A 15,470-nucleotide genomic window follows, 5' to 3' on the forward strand; every position below is an offset into this window, starting at 1 on the left:
TTAAAATAATCCACTCTGGCAATCAGAAACACATGGATAAGCATAGCAAAGTTCACATCAGAAAAGTAGTCAGACAGATGAATTAAAGGATGCTTCTATCCACCAAAACCATCTAGTATTCCAGAAATAGCTTTGGAGGGGCAGGTAGGTATTGGGCTTCAGAAATTGCAAATATTACTCTCCTCCCCATAGGGCCTTCCCACACAAAGTACTTAAGGTCACAGACAAAATGGAGCATCCTCTACAAGTCTAGGATAAGTCAATACAAATCTCCATTACCCCAATCCCTGCCATAAATCAAAAGAGTCTCCCCATATCCTCCCCAGAAATACAGATAGAAACCCTTTAATAAAACCAATCAGAGAGATCACTGACCAACAGGAGAACTGCATTTAAACAGCTCCTCCAACCCCACATGATTGTGCTGAAAGACGGGCTCAGCTCTTATGTTGAAATGGCCCGCTGAATGCAATAGAATATTCAAAGCAATATACCCTGCTATATCAGAAAAAAAAATCTTTTATCCACATTTCAGCTCACTCTAGCCATTTACTTTTTTTTTTTCCCTTCATTCTACTGGTTTCTCTACAGCAACTCATACATATTCTGTGCTATAGAAGCTATTTCTGAAAACACAGGTGATTATTAAGGATTGCACAGAAAAGTGTAATGGAGACCTGGTTAAAGAATCTCTAAAAGGTAAACGCAGAAGGGACATTTCTCAGCTTTTGAGACTCAACAATTTGTGACCTACACAAAAGCCAAAATTATTTCTAGTAATCTTGCTTATACTTGTACTGCAAGCTCTCAGGGTACAGTCTATTTTTATATGAGCTTGTAACAAAACTGATTGCAACTACTCGGTGCTATTGTAATGGACATTTTTTAAAAAACAGTGAAAGAATTAGAAGTTAATATTTCAGAAAGGAAGTGATAGGGCACAGTCCAATACCACATTAATGAGCACAGTTAAGAACCAAAGTATATAGAATGGGGAGATAGAGGTTGTAGTGGGCAAAAGAGCCAGCTGGAATTGTCAGGCTACCACTTAGGAGTTCACAGTAATAATCTTTCAAAAAAATAAACACAAATCACAGATTTAGGAGAAAAGCCTAACTCAAAAAAAAAAAAGTGGTGTGAAAGTATAAGGCACCTCTATAGCAACACAAAGCCAACTGGTATAATACTGACCGCTCAATTTAAGGTTTTTTACCCTAGATAGTATCCCTTTGATTACTTGTTACTGCTGATGTATTTTAAAGACAAGATGAAGCCAGTTTTTTATTTTCTTTTGGGTGAAATTCATAGCTTATGTAACAATCCACCCCACAGGTAAAATTCTTTGATATTTTAAGTTTATGTGACCTACACATGTTACTCCTGGGGGAGAATTCTGCATCACTGCTCAATGCAGAATTTTGCAGAAATTAGTGTTGTGTCAGCAGAATTTCCTCCCCCCCACAGAAATGGGCTGCAGACATGTTGGCCGCCACTAGGGGCCGCTGGATCTGGCATAGCCCAGCTCTCAAATAGAAGACATGGCCAAGGGGAGGGGGAGGGCACTGGAGGGTTACCAGCAGTTGCAGTTCCCAGCATGCCCTGAAGAAAGGAGGTGGCGGCATGCAGGAAGGGCTCTGGGATGGTAGGGGGTGTGAGTGTCTGGGCCGGAGGAGAGAGAGTGTCTGGCCACCCAGCTGGGCTTTGTGGGGGTGGGGGGCAGAGAAACAGGAACTGGGTTGTCATAGGGGTTTAACTCTCGACTCCTGGGGGAATTTTTGGGTGTGTTTGTATTGTTACAGACATACTTGCTGACAGGTATTTTGAAATAAATTACCAAAATAATTGAAACTGGCATGATTATATAGTACAATTTTGACAAACAAAATTCAGAATTTTAAAATATTGTGCAATTTTAATTTTTTGGCGCAGAATTCCCGCAGGAGTAATATGCAAAGCAGGGGATGCTCACTGAAGCTTCCCCTGCAAAGGAAATTTTCTATTATTAAAGGATGAAGCACCAACACATGCAAGATCACAAAACATACATATAATGTGAAATGGCTATCTGCCAACATTTTCAAGGTTATCAGAATTTATATTCATGTCCTCGAATATGCATATGAGTTACTTGTTACAAACCCTCCCCGGCTTTTAATAAGACTTTCTACAACCTCTTCTCCCCACTACCTGCTCAGTAACACTCAGTGTTTTAGTTTCTCTTTTACTAAAAGGACAAAGAAATAGACTACCAAGAAACATGACAGAAATAGGGCTCAAAAACCACAAAGAGACAAAGACCATGTTACCAAGAGTTTTAATGTGTGAAAGATTTTCAGCAAAACAGGAAAACAAACCTCTTGAACAAATAGTGAGACAGACATTCCCCAGGGTACAATCCGGACTGTTGAACAGCAGTGTCCCCTTAACTCAGTGGCACCCTAGGGCACCTTTTACACTGCTTTGCTGTCAGAACAGCCACACCTGGCCTGCTCACACAGCCTTCAGCATGCAAATTCACTCCCAGCTAAATACATGAGCACTCTGACCAGTCACTCATGAATTACATACAGGGCAACACCCAAAAATTCTTAGTCTCAACCTTGTTCCCCAAGAAATGTGCAACTTGTACTGACCAGCACACTACTGAACAATGCAAGCTCACAGAAACTCCAGCATTTAATTAAAGGAAATGATATATGCAGCAGCTTTGTTATCCTAAATGGAGTTTCCAACACACTTTAATCCAAACAGAGAGGTTAAAATAAAACTAAAATAAGTTTATTAACTATAGAAAAATAGATTTTAAGTGATTATAAGTGATGATCCATAAAAATCAAGATTGGTTACCAAAAAGAGTAATGAGTAGTTGAGGTCATGAGCAGAGACATGGGAGGACAAGAGGTGAGTTGGAGGTCACCGTCTCTTATATTTATATCCCTCTCCCTTCAAGGATTACTCTCTGCTGGGATGTAGGGAACAAGCTGTCTCTTGTGGATGTGAGGTTTGAAACATTTCTGGGATGTAATGTAAATTTCTTGTTTACATCTCCCCCTTGCTGGGGGATGTCTGCTTAAGTAGGTGATGGCCCTTTAACACCTGTCTGGGATGCTAGTGTGCCTTTGTCTCTGAAAAACTGGTTTGTGGGTGTTACCCAGAATTACAACATATTTCAGTAACAATCATGCAGTAGAAGCTTATAATTTTGCATGAAGTGTTACAATACATATTTTAACAGGATAATTATATTCAGCAGATTATAACTTTTCAAATGATACCTCACAAGGTGTACTTTGTACAAAATTTATCATCGTTTTGTAAAAGTGGTGATCATAATAGAATAGATTGTCCATATTGATTTGATTCAGATACACAATGCTGAGATTGGTTATATGAATCATTTCCGGATGAAGTCAATTCATTCCTTCTCAGTGTATGCCAAAGGTTTATTCCCTTCACTCCCCTCCAAGCACCCAAATCTTTCATTCCAAAAGAAACTGCAGGTGCTCAACACCTCTGAAAATAAATTAACTTAATGTTTTAGTTATGTTTCTGAAAAATGCTACTTTAAGCAAAACGATGTTAAGCGAACCCAATTTCCCCATAAGAATTAATGTCAATAGGGGGATTAGTTCCAGGGAAATTTCTTTTGCCAGACAAAAGACTATATTGTGTGTGTGTATGTATATATATATATATATATATATACACACATATACACACACACACACACAGTATAAGTTTTAAACAATTTAATACTGTACACAGCAATGAGTGTGGCGGTGGAATCAGAGGGTAGAATATTTCCCAGGGAATGCCTTACTGCTAAATGATGACTAGTACTCAGCTGAGCCCTCAAGGGTTAACAAATCGTTGTTAATGTCGCCTCACACTCTAAGGCAGCACAAACAGAGGGAGGGGAGACAGCATGGCAGAGAGAGACACACCGTGTATGTGTGTGAGAGAGAGATGTGCATTGCCCCTTTAAGTACACTAAGTACATTGCCTTTTTAAGTAGATCAGCAAGGTGAGACAGCAGCGGCTGCCGGCAAGCTCCCTCTGTCCTGAGCCCTGTCATGCCCCCACCCCCACTCTATGGAGATAAGGTAAAAGAACAGGGGGAAGGGGGACACCCTGACATTAGCACCCCCTCCCCCCACTCTTACACAGCAAGCAGGAGGCTCCCGGGAGCAGCTCCAAGGCAGAGTGCATGAGTAGCACACAGCAGTGGGGGGAGGGACAGCTGAACTGCCAGCAATTGATAGTCTGCTGGGCAGCTGCCGCACAGGGAGCTTAGGGAAGCGGGGAGCTGATGGTGGGCTGCCGGTCCACCCTGGTTCCAAGCCCGTCATAAATATAAAGGGAAGGGTAACCACCTTTCTGTATACAGTGCTATAAAATCCCTCCTGGCCACAGGCAACATCCTGTTACCTGTAAAGGGTTAAGAAGCTCAGCTAACCTGGCCGGCACCTGACCCAAAGGACCAATAAGGGGACAAGGTACTTTCAAATCCTTGGTGGGGGTTTGTTTGTGCTCTTTGTTTACAGGGTTGTTCTCTCTTGGGACAGAGAGGCCAGACAGAAAACCATCTTCTCCAACCCATCCTAATCCAAGTCTCCAATATTGCAACCAGTATAGGTAAGCCAGGCAAGGCGGATTAGTTTCTCTTTTGTTTAATGTGAATTTTCCCTGTGTTAAGAGGGAGGTTTATTCCTATTTTCTGTAACTTTAAGGTTTTGCCCAGAGGGGGATCCTCGGTGTTTTGAATCTGAATACCCTGTAAAGTATTTTCCATCCTAATTTTACAGGGATGATTTTTACCTCTCTCTCTCTCTCTTTTAAAAAAAATAAAATCCTTCTTTTAAGAACCTGACTGATTTTTCCATTGTTCCAAGATCTAGGGGTTTGGGTCTTTGATGATTTTGTAACAAATTGGTTACGATATTATTCTCAAGCCTCCTCAGGAAAGAGGGTGTGTAGGGCTTGGGGGGATATTTTGGAGGAAGATGTCTCCAAGTGGTCTCTTTCCCTGTTCTTTGTTTAAAACACTTGGTGGTGGCAGCATACTGTTCAAGGACCAGGCAAAGTCTGTACCTTGGAGAAGTTTTTAACCTAAGCTAGTAAGAATAAGCTTAGGGGGTCTTTCATGCAGGTCCCCACATCTGTACCCTAGAGTTCAGAGTGGGGAAGGAACCCTGACACCCCCACCAGCTAGCTCCAACTGGCTGCTCTTCCTGCAAGCAGGGGACTTCCACTAAACCCCAACATCATTAAGAGATCAGAACTCTTAGGAAGAGGAGAAGGCAGAAAGGTGAACATGCTGGCAACAGCATTTACTGGTAAATAATCTCTCAGAATTGGATTCTGCATATTCCACTTGTGGATTCTGGCTAGTATAACAACTTCCAGGGAAGTGGATTGAGGAGTCCCAAATAAACAAAGATTACAGAACTGCCCTCCCAAACCCAACAACAGATTTAGATGCCATATGCAGAGCAGGGCTGCATAAAAGGCATAAAAAAGTAGCAACCCTCAGGTTTCTCTGATAGAAATGTTACAGAGCAGGTCAACAATGCCGTCTTCATCTTAAAACTTTCAGATTATCCTAGCTGTAGTTTACCCTAATCCGTTTTGAGAGGCTTCCAATGGAAGCACCAATCTGCTAACACTGATTGCCAAAGCTTACAAAAAACTTAGGTTATTTTATAAATGACTTAGTTCTGCTCAAACACATGCTTAAAGCGCAAGGTCTAGGGTATGAAGCTTCGTTTCCCCATCACAAGAATGAGGTTTTGGAAAGAAGCCAAAAGATTAATAGCCTATTTTGAGTAGAAAAAAGAGACATTCAAGGGGGAAAAAAAAATTAGATGAGGATACAGAACAACTTTGTTCCTGATGGAATAAAAAGCACTCTTCCAAAGGTTCAAAAGGTGTAGCCACTAACCTTCTCAGCACTGGGTTAAAAATACCACACTGGAACAGGTTCTTTGACTAGAGAGAGATTATTCTGTCTTTTAAGGACACTCATGATCGTGAAATTGCTGAAGATTTTATAGTTGTCAACTGGAAGGTGGAATGAGACTGCAGAAATGTATACTTTCATAGGCAATATGGAAAGGGTGAGAGTCTTCAGGTATCGTAAATAGCCCAGAACGGATGAAAGGACAGAGTGCACAGCTCCAACGGTTATAGTTATCTTCTGCCCATAGGGAAAAGGCATCTTCATCTCCAGACGCATTATTTTATTGTCATTTCCTGGATTGCAGAAAGATGCTCTGCACTCTTGCAGAACAAGTAAAGTCAGAAGTAGTCATGTCCCATAATCAAAATAAGGAGGCAAAATTACTCTGGATTTAGACCAGGGATTGGCAAACTTTGGCATGCAGCGTGTCAGGGAAATCCACTGGCAGGCCGGGATGGTTTGTTTACCTGCAGCGTCTGCAGGTTCAGCCAATCGCAGCTCCCACTGGCCACGGTTCGCCGTTCCAGGCCAATGGGGACTGTGAGAAGCGGCGTGGGGCGAGGGATGTGCTGGCCGCCACTTCCTGCAGCCCCCATTGGCCTGGAACAGCGAACCGCAGCCAATGGGAGCTGCGATCGGCCAAACCTGGGGATGCTGCAGGTAAACAAACTGTCCCGGCCGGCCAGTGGATTTCCCTGATGGGCCACGTGCCAAAGGTTGCCAATCCCGGATTTAGACTATTCCTAAATTAAAAGGTCTACAGACACGGATAGATAATATGCAAGTTCCTGTAAGGTATTCAGGGGGAGATCTCAACCATTATTACCTGGTACAAGCTGGCACCATCAGAATAATCCAACCTCTGTCTTCGCTTAATGATCACTAGTAAAAGATGACTGATTGAAAAGCTTATAGTAGGTCTCTGCTCCAGTCCAACAGGAGCATATCTGATGGAGACCGTCCATATCTGTTCATAGTTTGTGGCAGAGCTCTAAGAAAAGAACATTCTGAATGGAAGGTCCATCACAGACTGCTTCAGAAATTTCTCCTGCTGGTTTTATGGCTTCTGACTTGAGTTACCAGCAAAGAACGCACATTGTTTGACAAGGTTAGGGGCCACAGATTGCATCCAACAAAGCCAGACATCAGTCCTACAGGGATTTCACTTCAACAGAGCAACTGAGAGCGAGAGCATCATTCTGCTTGTTTAGAGAGAACTCTGATGACGTTGCCCCTCACCAATTTCATAAAACAGCACTTAAGTAACAGCAAAATGACTTTAGAGCACATTTAATAGCCTGCAGCTTCAAAATGTATGTATAATGAAGGGCTCGATTGCTGTCTGTATAGACCAGCACAGAAACTAACACCAGAATGTCCCATCTAGCTCAATCTGCATAAGAATCAGCCTATGAAAGGGTTGCAGAACTAAAAGGGATCCCCTTTGGAAAACTATTACTACTTAGGGATGTTTAAGCTATTAGTGATGTTACTATTAAATACAACAAACAAGTGTATGCTGCTATTTTAAATGCATGTCAAATCCTAGAAATGAAGACTGGGTGTCACAGAAAGACAGTCATTTTTTCTTAACAATGAAAGCCTTAATCGAAGTTCTCCTAACTTTTTTTTTAAACATATATATTACATGTATAACATTGCTAATTAGTTAAATATTAAACCAAAGAATGAAACAGAGCTTGAAATACCTATTAGTTACAGCAGGTACTAAAGGACAGATTTTGAGAAGAATGTTTATTCTCACCATTACAGAATTTAGTGGAAGTGTCCCAACTGAAAAAACAAAACGAACAGGCATTTCTGGAACAGTTCCATCATTTATAGCTTTGACTTGTGATTGGGGCTAGAAATTTACAGCTACTGAGTTGCACACCCACACTAGCACCAACAGAACAATTACCAAACATCAATGGCAATCAAAATGATGACATTTCAAATCCTTTATAAAGCACTACTAAACTCTTCTATGGCAAGTAACACTAAAATTTCAGTTACATATGGGTATCAACCGATAAGCTAGGTTTCAGAGTAGCAGCCGCGTTAGTCTGTATTCGCAAAAAGAAAAGGAGTACTTGTGGCACCTTAGAGACTAAAATTTATTTGCGCATAAGCTTTCGTGAGTTACAGCTCACTTCATCGGATGCAACAGCTGTAGCTCATGAAAGCTTATGCTCAAATAAATTTGTTAGTCTCTAAGGTGCCACAAGTACTCCTTTTCTTTTAACCCATAAGCTAATTATCCATGAGCCTAAGAATACAATTCCACAAGTTAGCTAGTATAAGATAGATACAAGCTAGTACAAGTTACATCTTTTGTTTCAAATTTACAATCAAAGCAATGTTTTATTTAAAACCCACCATAGGTTTTATTAACACGCTAAGGAATTCTTTAAACTGATCATTGCACTAATTCTTAAGCAATGGCTAATCCTCTTAAAATGGCTCACTAACTTCTCAACCCATTAACAACTTTGTTTAACATTACCTTCACCTTTTTTTTCATAGGATAGTTACAACTTCCATCTTCATATTCTATGTCACTTTTGGAAAGATTAAAAAACTCTTGCATTTGTTGCCATTCTACTTCCACATTTTTCTTTTGAGGTAATTAGTGTTTTCTTCTAACTTTGTTATTAGTCACATACCAAATCTGGTCATCTGTATTTCTCGACAAAAGAGCAATATGTTCTTTTTGATAGAGAAAGCTCAACAAAAATATTGTGCTTTGGGATAAGTGTATTCTCACCTCAAAATGTATACATATAATTGGTGAACCTCACAAACTCATTTCCTCTTTGTATAAATAAGGAATTAAATGTAGGGTTTCAGCTGTCCAGCAGCAATGCAACATGCTGTTATGCCATTTTGGGCTATTCAGGATCCACCCTTGGACATAACGTTTGAAGCCGAGGCAGCAAACTCAACCCCTCGATGATGGAGCATTAATGCTGTCTAGCAGCCTCTCTGGCCTATGTTTACTAGTTCCAGAGAGAGCGCCATTGCTAAGCCTTAGCAACATTGTAAGACCCTTAAGGGGGGCCAGAAACTCCACGTCAGAGATCTTTGAGTTATGTAAGAGGTTCAACTGTCAAAGACATCCCCCTCCCATATTGACAGCCAATATTTTAGGATATATCTAACTTGCTTGTGTAAGTGGGGGAACAGTCCCGCTATTGTGGATAACTTTCCTGGCTTCTGCACTACCCCGGTGAAGTGGGCTAGCGAAAGGATCTGAGACCTCACTCCCACTTCCTATACCCAGTGGCCTCCCTGCCCTTGAAGACTCCCCTTCCACTCTCCTGTCTGACAGAGTCCTCGTAACCCCAACAAGGCTGGGCCCAGGATTCCTGGGGGGCTCGACCCCCAACCCTGCTGTGGTCACCTAGGACAGGGGCTAGGGTGTCCCCACTCCAGGGTACTCTCTCTGCACTGGGCACTTCTCTGACCCACTGACCATTACATACAAGTTAAAGCAAATGCAAGTTATTTAATCAACAATTAATTTTAAAAAGAGTAAGAAAAAATGGGAAAGGTTAAAGGAAACACATCAACCCACTCTGTGGCAGGGAACATCACAAACAGTGTCTCTGGAATGTCAGGGCAGTTCACAGTCTGTTCCTTGTAAGTCCCAGGCCGCCTTCTCAGGCCCTGGCTGTGCTGCAGGGATGCTGTGGGTTGGACACTTGATCTGGTGGTGACCACACGCTCTCAGGCTCTAAGTGGTAGGACCCTTCTTCCCAGTGTCGCCCCCACCCTATCGGGGTTATGATCCAAGCCTGGCCTGCAGAGCCTCTTGGCTGAGGTGTCTCCCTGTGCTGGGCCCACTGCCCAGGATCCCCCTCGCTCTCCCCAGCTGCTCACCGCAGCCAGCTCCAAACTGCTCCAGCCCCAGCTCCACCACTCGGTCTCTGCACTGCTGCTGCTGCTCTGCCTCCAGCTCCCTGGCCGGCTTCTTTGGCCCCTCTGGCTCTGGTTGCTGGAGCTCTGCTCCCAGGACAGGTCTGCTCTGCAGGCTGCTTCTGTGACTCTGCTCCCAGCACTGATCTGCTTCGTGGGCTGCTTTTCTGGCCCCTCTGGCTCTGGTTGCGGCAGCTCTGCTCCCAGGGCAAGTCTACCCTTTCTGGGCTGTGCCTCTGGCTTTGGGGCTGAAGCTCTGCTCCCAGGACAGGGTCTGCTCTCTCTGGGAGGCTTTTCTGGTCCCTCTGGATCTGGCACAGCTCTGCTCCGCAGCTTAGCTTGGCCCCCGCTTTCTCCTTAGCTCAGCCCACTCTGTCTGACCTAGGCAAATCCAGTTCACACGGAGGACGGGACCTCCCCGGCCTCCTGACTCCCTGATTAGCCTGCTCGCCCTGTCATTCAGGCTGACCTGGAGCACTGGCCTCTCCCCATTGTTCCTGGGGGCTGTCAGTCTCAGGGTCCTGATTCCCCATCGACCCTTCCCCCTTTTTAGTACTGGAAGCTAGCAACTAAAACACCCCCACTGAATGTTAGTAAGGGGGCAACAGTCTCCTTACACTTGGATACATATAAATGCAAACATTAAGCACAAATAAAAATAAGCCAGCCTGAAGTGATAGCATGAAAATAGCATTCTGACCCTTAATAAACCAAATGTCAATTCAAAATAATTCAAACAAATAGGCAATAACTATTTTGATCCCCACATCAATTTTTCCCTAGTTTAAAAGAAGATTAACTAAATCAATTTTAAGGAAAATAAAAATCTAGAATATTTATCTGAAATAGGGATTAGAGATTTCTTCACCCACTCTCCATAGCTGTACATCCATCATCCCAACGCAGGCAGCAGCATTTCCTGCGCTCTTGCCCTGTAACAGCACTGGCATCTCTAATACTGCAGCGTATCCGTTTCTTATTTTGACAGATAGCAAGAGTCTGATCCATTTTACCAATTAATCTATCCTAGTGTTCTGTAACTTATTTGAAACTTTACCTACATAGACCATGTTGCCAAAAAATCACTCTTAAATGCTGCATTAAGCACTCATGAAAATCTAAAAATAGCATTGAGAACAAGAAATAATGTAAACAGAAGCTATGCAAGCTTTCCCCACACAGTTTTAACAATGCACTTTTATCCAGACCACTATCAGCATAGAGACTCTCCTAAACAAAGAATAGAGTGAAGTCAGAACACACGTTCATTGTGATGTTTTTGCATTTTAAGTTATAATCTGCATTTCATTGTCCAGTCTGTCAAGAATTTGCAAGCTGTAGTTGTAAATTGGAGTTGGTGAGGTACTAAAGAAAAGGAGTACTTGTGGCACCTTAGAGACTAACCAATTTATTTGAGCATGAGCTTTCGTGAGCTACAGCTCACTTCATCGGATGCATACCGTGGAAACTGCAGAAGACATTATATACACACAGAGACCATGAAACAATACCTCCTCCCGCCCCACTGTCCTGCTGGTAATAGTTTATCTAAAGTGATCATCAACTTGGGCCGTTTCCAGCACAAATCCAGGTTTTCTCACCCTCCGCCCCCACCCCCCCCACACACACACAAACTCACTCTCCTGCTGGTAATAGCCCATCCAAAGTGACAACTCTCTTCACAATGTGTATGATAATCAAGGTGGGCCATTTCCTGCACAAATCCAGGTTTTCTCACCCCCCCCACACACACACAAACTCACTCTCCTGCTGGTAATAGCTCATCAAAAGTGATCATCAAGGTGAGGTACTAGTTTTCATTCATGGTTCAGGGTATTTGTAGGAAAGTCATGTTCTGTGTTTCCACCAAAAGAAGGAAATGACATAGGAAACTTTAACCAGAATTTGCAATTATCCACGATTTCTTTCTTTGCTAAGAAAAAGAGTGCTCAACTTAGTTAAGTAAACTATCCTACTGGGAAAGGAATTTGTGAGTCTTGTGGCAACTGGTCATCAGTGGAGACAGATGAAAATAATTCACAGCCATTTCAGGGCTTAATAATATTTTGACAGGAGTATGACACACTGGTTCACTGGGGAAAAGTTTTGATGGAGAACTAGATGACAAGGATTATTACTACAAGGCTATCAGGAAAAAACAAAATTATCAGGAACCTAATTAATGCTGATCTGAATTTTGTATTACTGTACCACATAGCTGCCAGTCTGTGTCCATGGGAGACATTCCACTAATGAGAGCCAGCTTGCCTAAATTCTCCTACATTGGCTTGCAAAAGCAAGCATTTGAAGGAGGAACATGAGAAGAAATGAGTTTTGGAACTCACTCAGGAAAAACATACTGAAGAGGGAATTCCTCCCCCATTCCACCCCACCTAATTTTTATCCCATCAGCCTCATTCATGAGCCAACAGTAACTCCTTACCTACCACAACTGTCTCAGGGCTTGGCTACACAAACCTTCCATATGGCTCAGATTTTAAGATGTCTGAGCAGCTTCCTCATCTTACATATTTCCTAATTGTTACGTAAAGTTTTCTGATGCTATTCATTTCACTCAATCACACTAGAATAGCATTTATCCAGATATGCCTGGAGTACCATAGGTGCTAGTGGACCGATGTATTTTTATGATCAAACTCTTACACACATTTTTGACAGAATAAAGTGATTCCATTCATCATTCTGGGAGAAACACTTCTCCAATTGATGGCAGATGAGGTACTACAATCTGGAGCTTCCCCTCTCCACTCCCATCCCACAAAAAATGCATATTGTAGTCCAGGTCAACTCAGCTACACCAGGGGTCTCAAACGACCACTAGGGCCGCATGAGTACATTGGTCCGAGGGCTGCAACACTGACCACCCCCCTTCAGCTGCCCTGGCCCCGTCCCCACTCCACCCCTTCCATGAGGCCCCGCCCCTGCCCCGCCTCTTCCCACCCCTTCCCTGAAATCCCCACCCGAACTCTGCTCCCACCCTGCCCCCAGGGTGTGCAGGAGCGGTGCAGGGTGCAGCAGGGGACCCAGAGCAGGGGGTTGGGGTGCAGGGGGTGTGCAGTGTGTGCTGGGGGTCTCAGAGCAGGCAGTCAGGGTGCGTCAGGGGGCTCAGGGCAGGCGGCCGGCATGCAGGATGGGTTCGGGGGGGGGGGGGGGGGGGGGGGAGGGAGAGCGGGTCCGGCCCGGCGTGCACTGGGGGCAGGACAGGCTCCCTGCCTGCCTCCCCTGCCCCTGCGCCACTCTGGAAAGCGGCCGGGACCTGCAGTGGGGGGCCCCACACAGAGGTTTGTGTGTTGCCTTAGCCACTCCTCCAGGTATCTCCCCCGAAGCTCCCATTGGCCGGCCAATGGGAGCTTTGAGGGAGGTACTTGGAGAAGTGGCCAGGGCAACATACAGACCCCTGTTCCCCCCCACCCCCAGGTCCTGGCCGCTTCTCAGAGCGGCGCAGGGGCTGGGAGGGAGCCTGCCCTGCCCCCGGTGCACGCCGGGCCGGAGCCACTCTAGATAAATACTGGGGGAGGAAGAGAGACCGCGGGGAACTGGCGGGCCACAGAAAATAACCCTGCGGGCCATGTGTTTGAGACCCCTGAGCTACACCAAGAACCTAGGTCTCCAGGTCTGACAACCATTTTTAGCTTTCTCATAGCAACTCTAGTTGACATAGTGCTGAATATGGCTACCCAAACCAGACAGCAGTACAGCCAGTGAACTTAGAAACCTAGACAAGAATCTGTTTCCTATATATAATTTATATATAGGACTATAATTTGCCTCCATCAAAATTTACAGAAAACTCTACCAGGACTATTCTTCCCATCCGGAAAGAAACTAGACCAGGAAAAGAGGACAAAACACCACGGTTCAGATCCTCTTTTCTACCCACTAGTGATATGGAGGATTGATCATTTCAGATTGGTGCACGGAACACTGCAAAGCTTCTTTTTTATTATGCAATCACATTACAATACAAAACATATTTAAACAAATCATACCTGTATGAAGCTGAACTTTCCCAATCACTCCCTCTACCAGGCCCAGACAGACAGGATTCCAAGCCAGAAGAAGATCAGTGGCTGCAAGAAAAATTGAGGCTTATAAGAAAATCTGAAATGTAACAATAGAAGCACTTACATTAAAAAACAAAACACTTTACTCTTCAGGAATTTCTAATGCACAGCGTAAAGAGCTGTTTTCATCATCAATCCTAAAGTATTCTAAAGACATAAATTACTAACCTTTGACACCTTAATCAGCACTACTAATTACTGTTCTGGATGAAACTCAGTTTTGTGACTTCTATCCAAGCCTCACGGATTCCCAGTAAATCTCAAGTTAACGAGACAAGCTTAGTGTAAAAACTAGTCCTGTTCACTTTTGCATATTTATCATTGAAACATGCCTCATCCAAGTGTCCAAAATAGGAGAATGCCATGGCAATTACTGGCGCTCTTTAGTCTCAATCATGTAATAGCAAAAATTATCACCCTCCCTCGCAACACACATCCCAGCCGTGCTCCGATATAGACTATGAAATAAAATCCAACTCACCCAATAGGGACACGGTGCATAACGAATATAATGAGATTACCATTTGGGGGGTAGGCATATCACCCTGAACTGCATGATTAGTGCTAGAATGATGTAAAGCCAGCTCCTTCCAAAAGGTGCCATTGTCACAAGCCAGCATAGTACAGTAATAAGTATGAAGGTAAGTTTGTACCTCAAGTGAGATGCTCAAGATGCATGCTTACGAACACTTTCTTGAAGTTTAGAGAACATCCTTTGAAACCATTTCTACCTCACTGAGGTGAAATTATTTGATTAAGGAAAACCACTTATTCCCAGAGTTTTACAGACAAGGAAAAACTCCAAAATCCTCTTCATGATAGAATAAAGCAATGTGTGTTAGATGTTTTATTCAAGTCTCCACTTACAGCTTCAAATGTATCTGATAATAACAACTGATCACAATAATACTTTATGTACTAAATAATCCCAGGGAACATGACACACAGAAAAGAGAATCATTCATCCAGAACACTGTGGGGAAATAAGATTTGGCACTTCTGTTTTCTATAGTAAGCTTTTTATTCCAATTTTGTTCCCTCCCCACTTCAGATGACTTCAGTTTAATCATCAAGACAACACAGTTTTTTGCGTTGCCAGTTAAAAACAACAGTGATCACTAGCTTCAATTTTCTTTTAAACCTTTTGCAAACTAAGACCAGAGCTTGTAACAAAGACTCTACTTTGAATCTTATTTTTGTATTATTTTTCCATTATTAAATACAACTTAAAAGCTGCCTTCAAAAAAGAGAGCACGCCACTTAGATATAACGTAAGAACTAAAAGGCAAAAGATTCTTCACTCCACTGCCATCAAGAATTCGAGCTATTTGTCAGTTTGCTTATAACAAAAGCAAGATATCTAGATTCACTGAGAGATTCTCATACTTTCTTTAGCAGCTACCACAAAGACATGTCAATCAATTCTACCATATCTTTTAAATATCCTCCTCTCTAGGAGAGAATTTCTCCCAAATTAGAAAAACAGCCTTTAAGAGAACGAAAAGAAC

At 43.1% G+C, this 15,470-nt stretch overlaps 1 protein-coding gene across 1 annotated transcript in view; it reads right to left on the minus strand.

Annotated features, from left to right (window-relative positions):
* The window catches only part of INPP5F (inositol polyphosphate-5-phosphatase F), a 120,739-nt gene that overhangs the window by 59,563 nt on the left and 45,706 nt on the right, over positions 1-15,470 (minus strand). Inside the window, exon 2 of the mRNA XM_084633828.1 lies at positions 13,888-13,968. Coding sequence (XP_084489954.1) covers positions 13,888-13,968 — 81 coding nt within the window. The remainder of the gene's footprint in view (positions 1-13,887; positions 13,969-15,470) is intronic.

Source organism: Lepidochelys olivacea (assembly GCF_965140295.1).
Source record: "Lepidochelys olivacea isolate rLepOli2 genome assembly, chromosome: 7".
NCBI lineage: Eukaryota > Metazoa > Chordata > Testudines > Cheloniidae > Lepidochelys > Lepidochelys olivacea.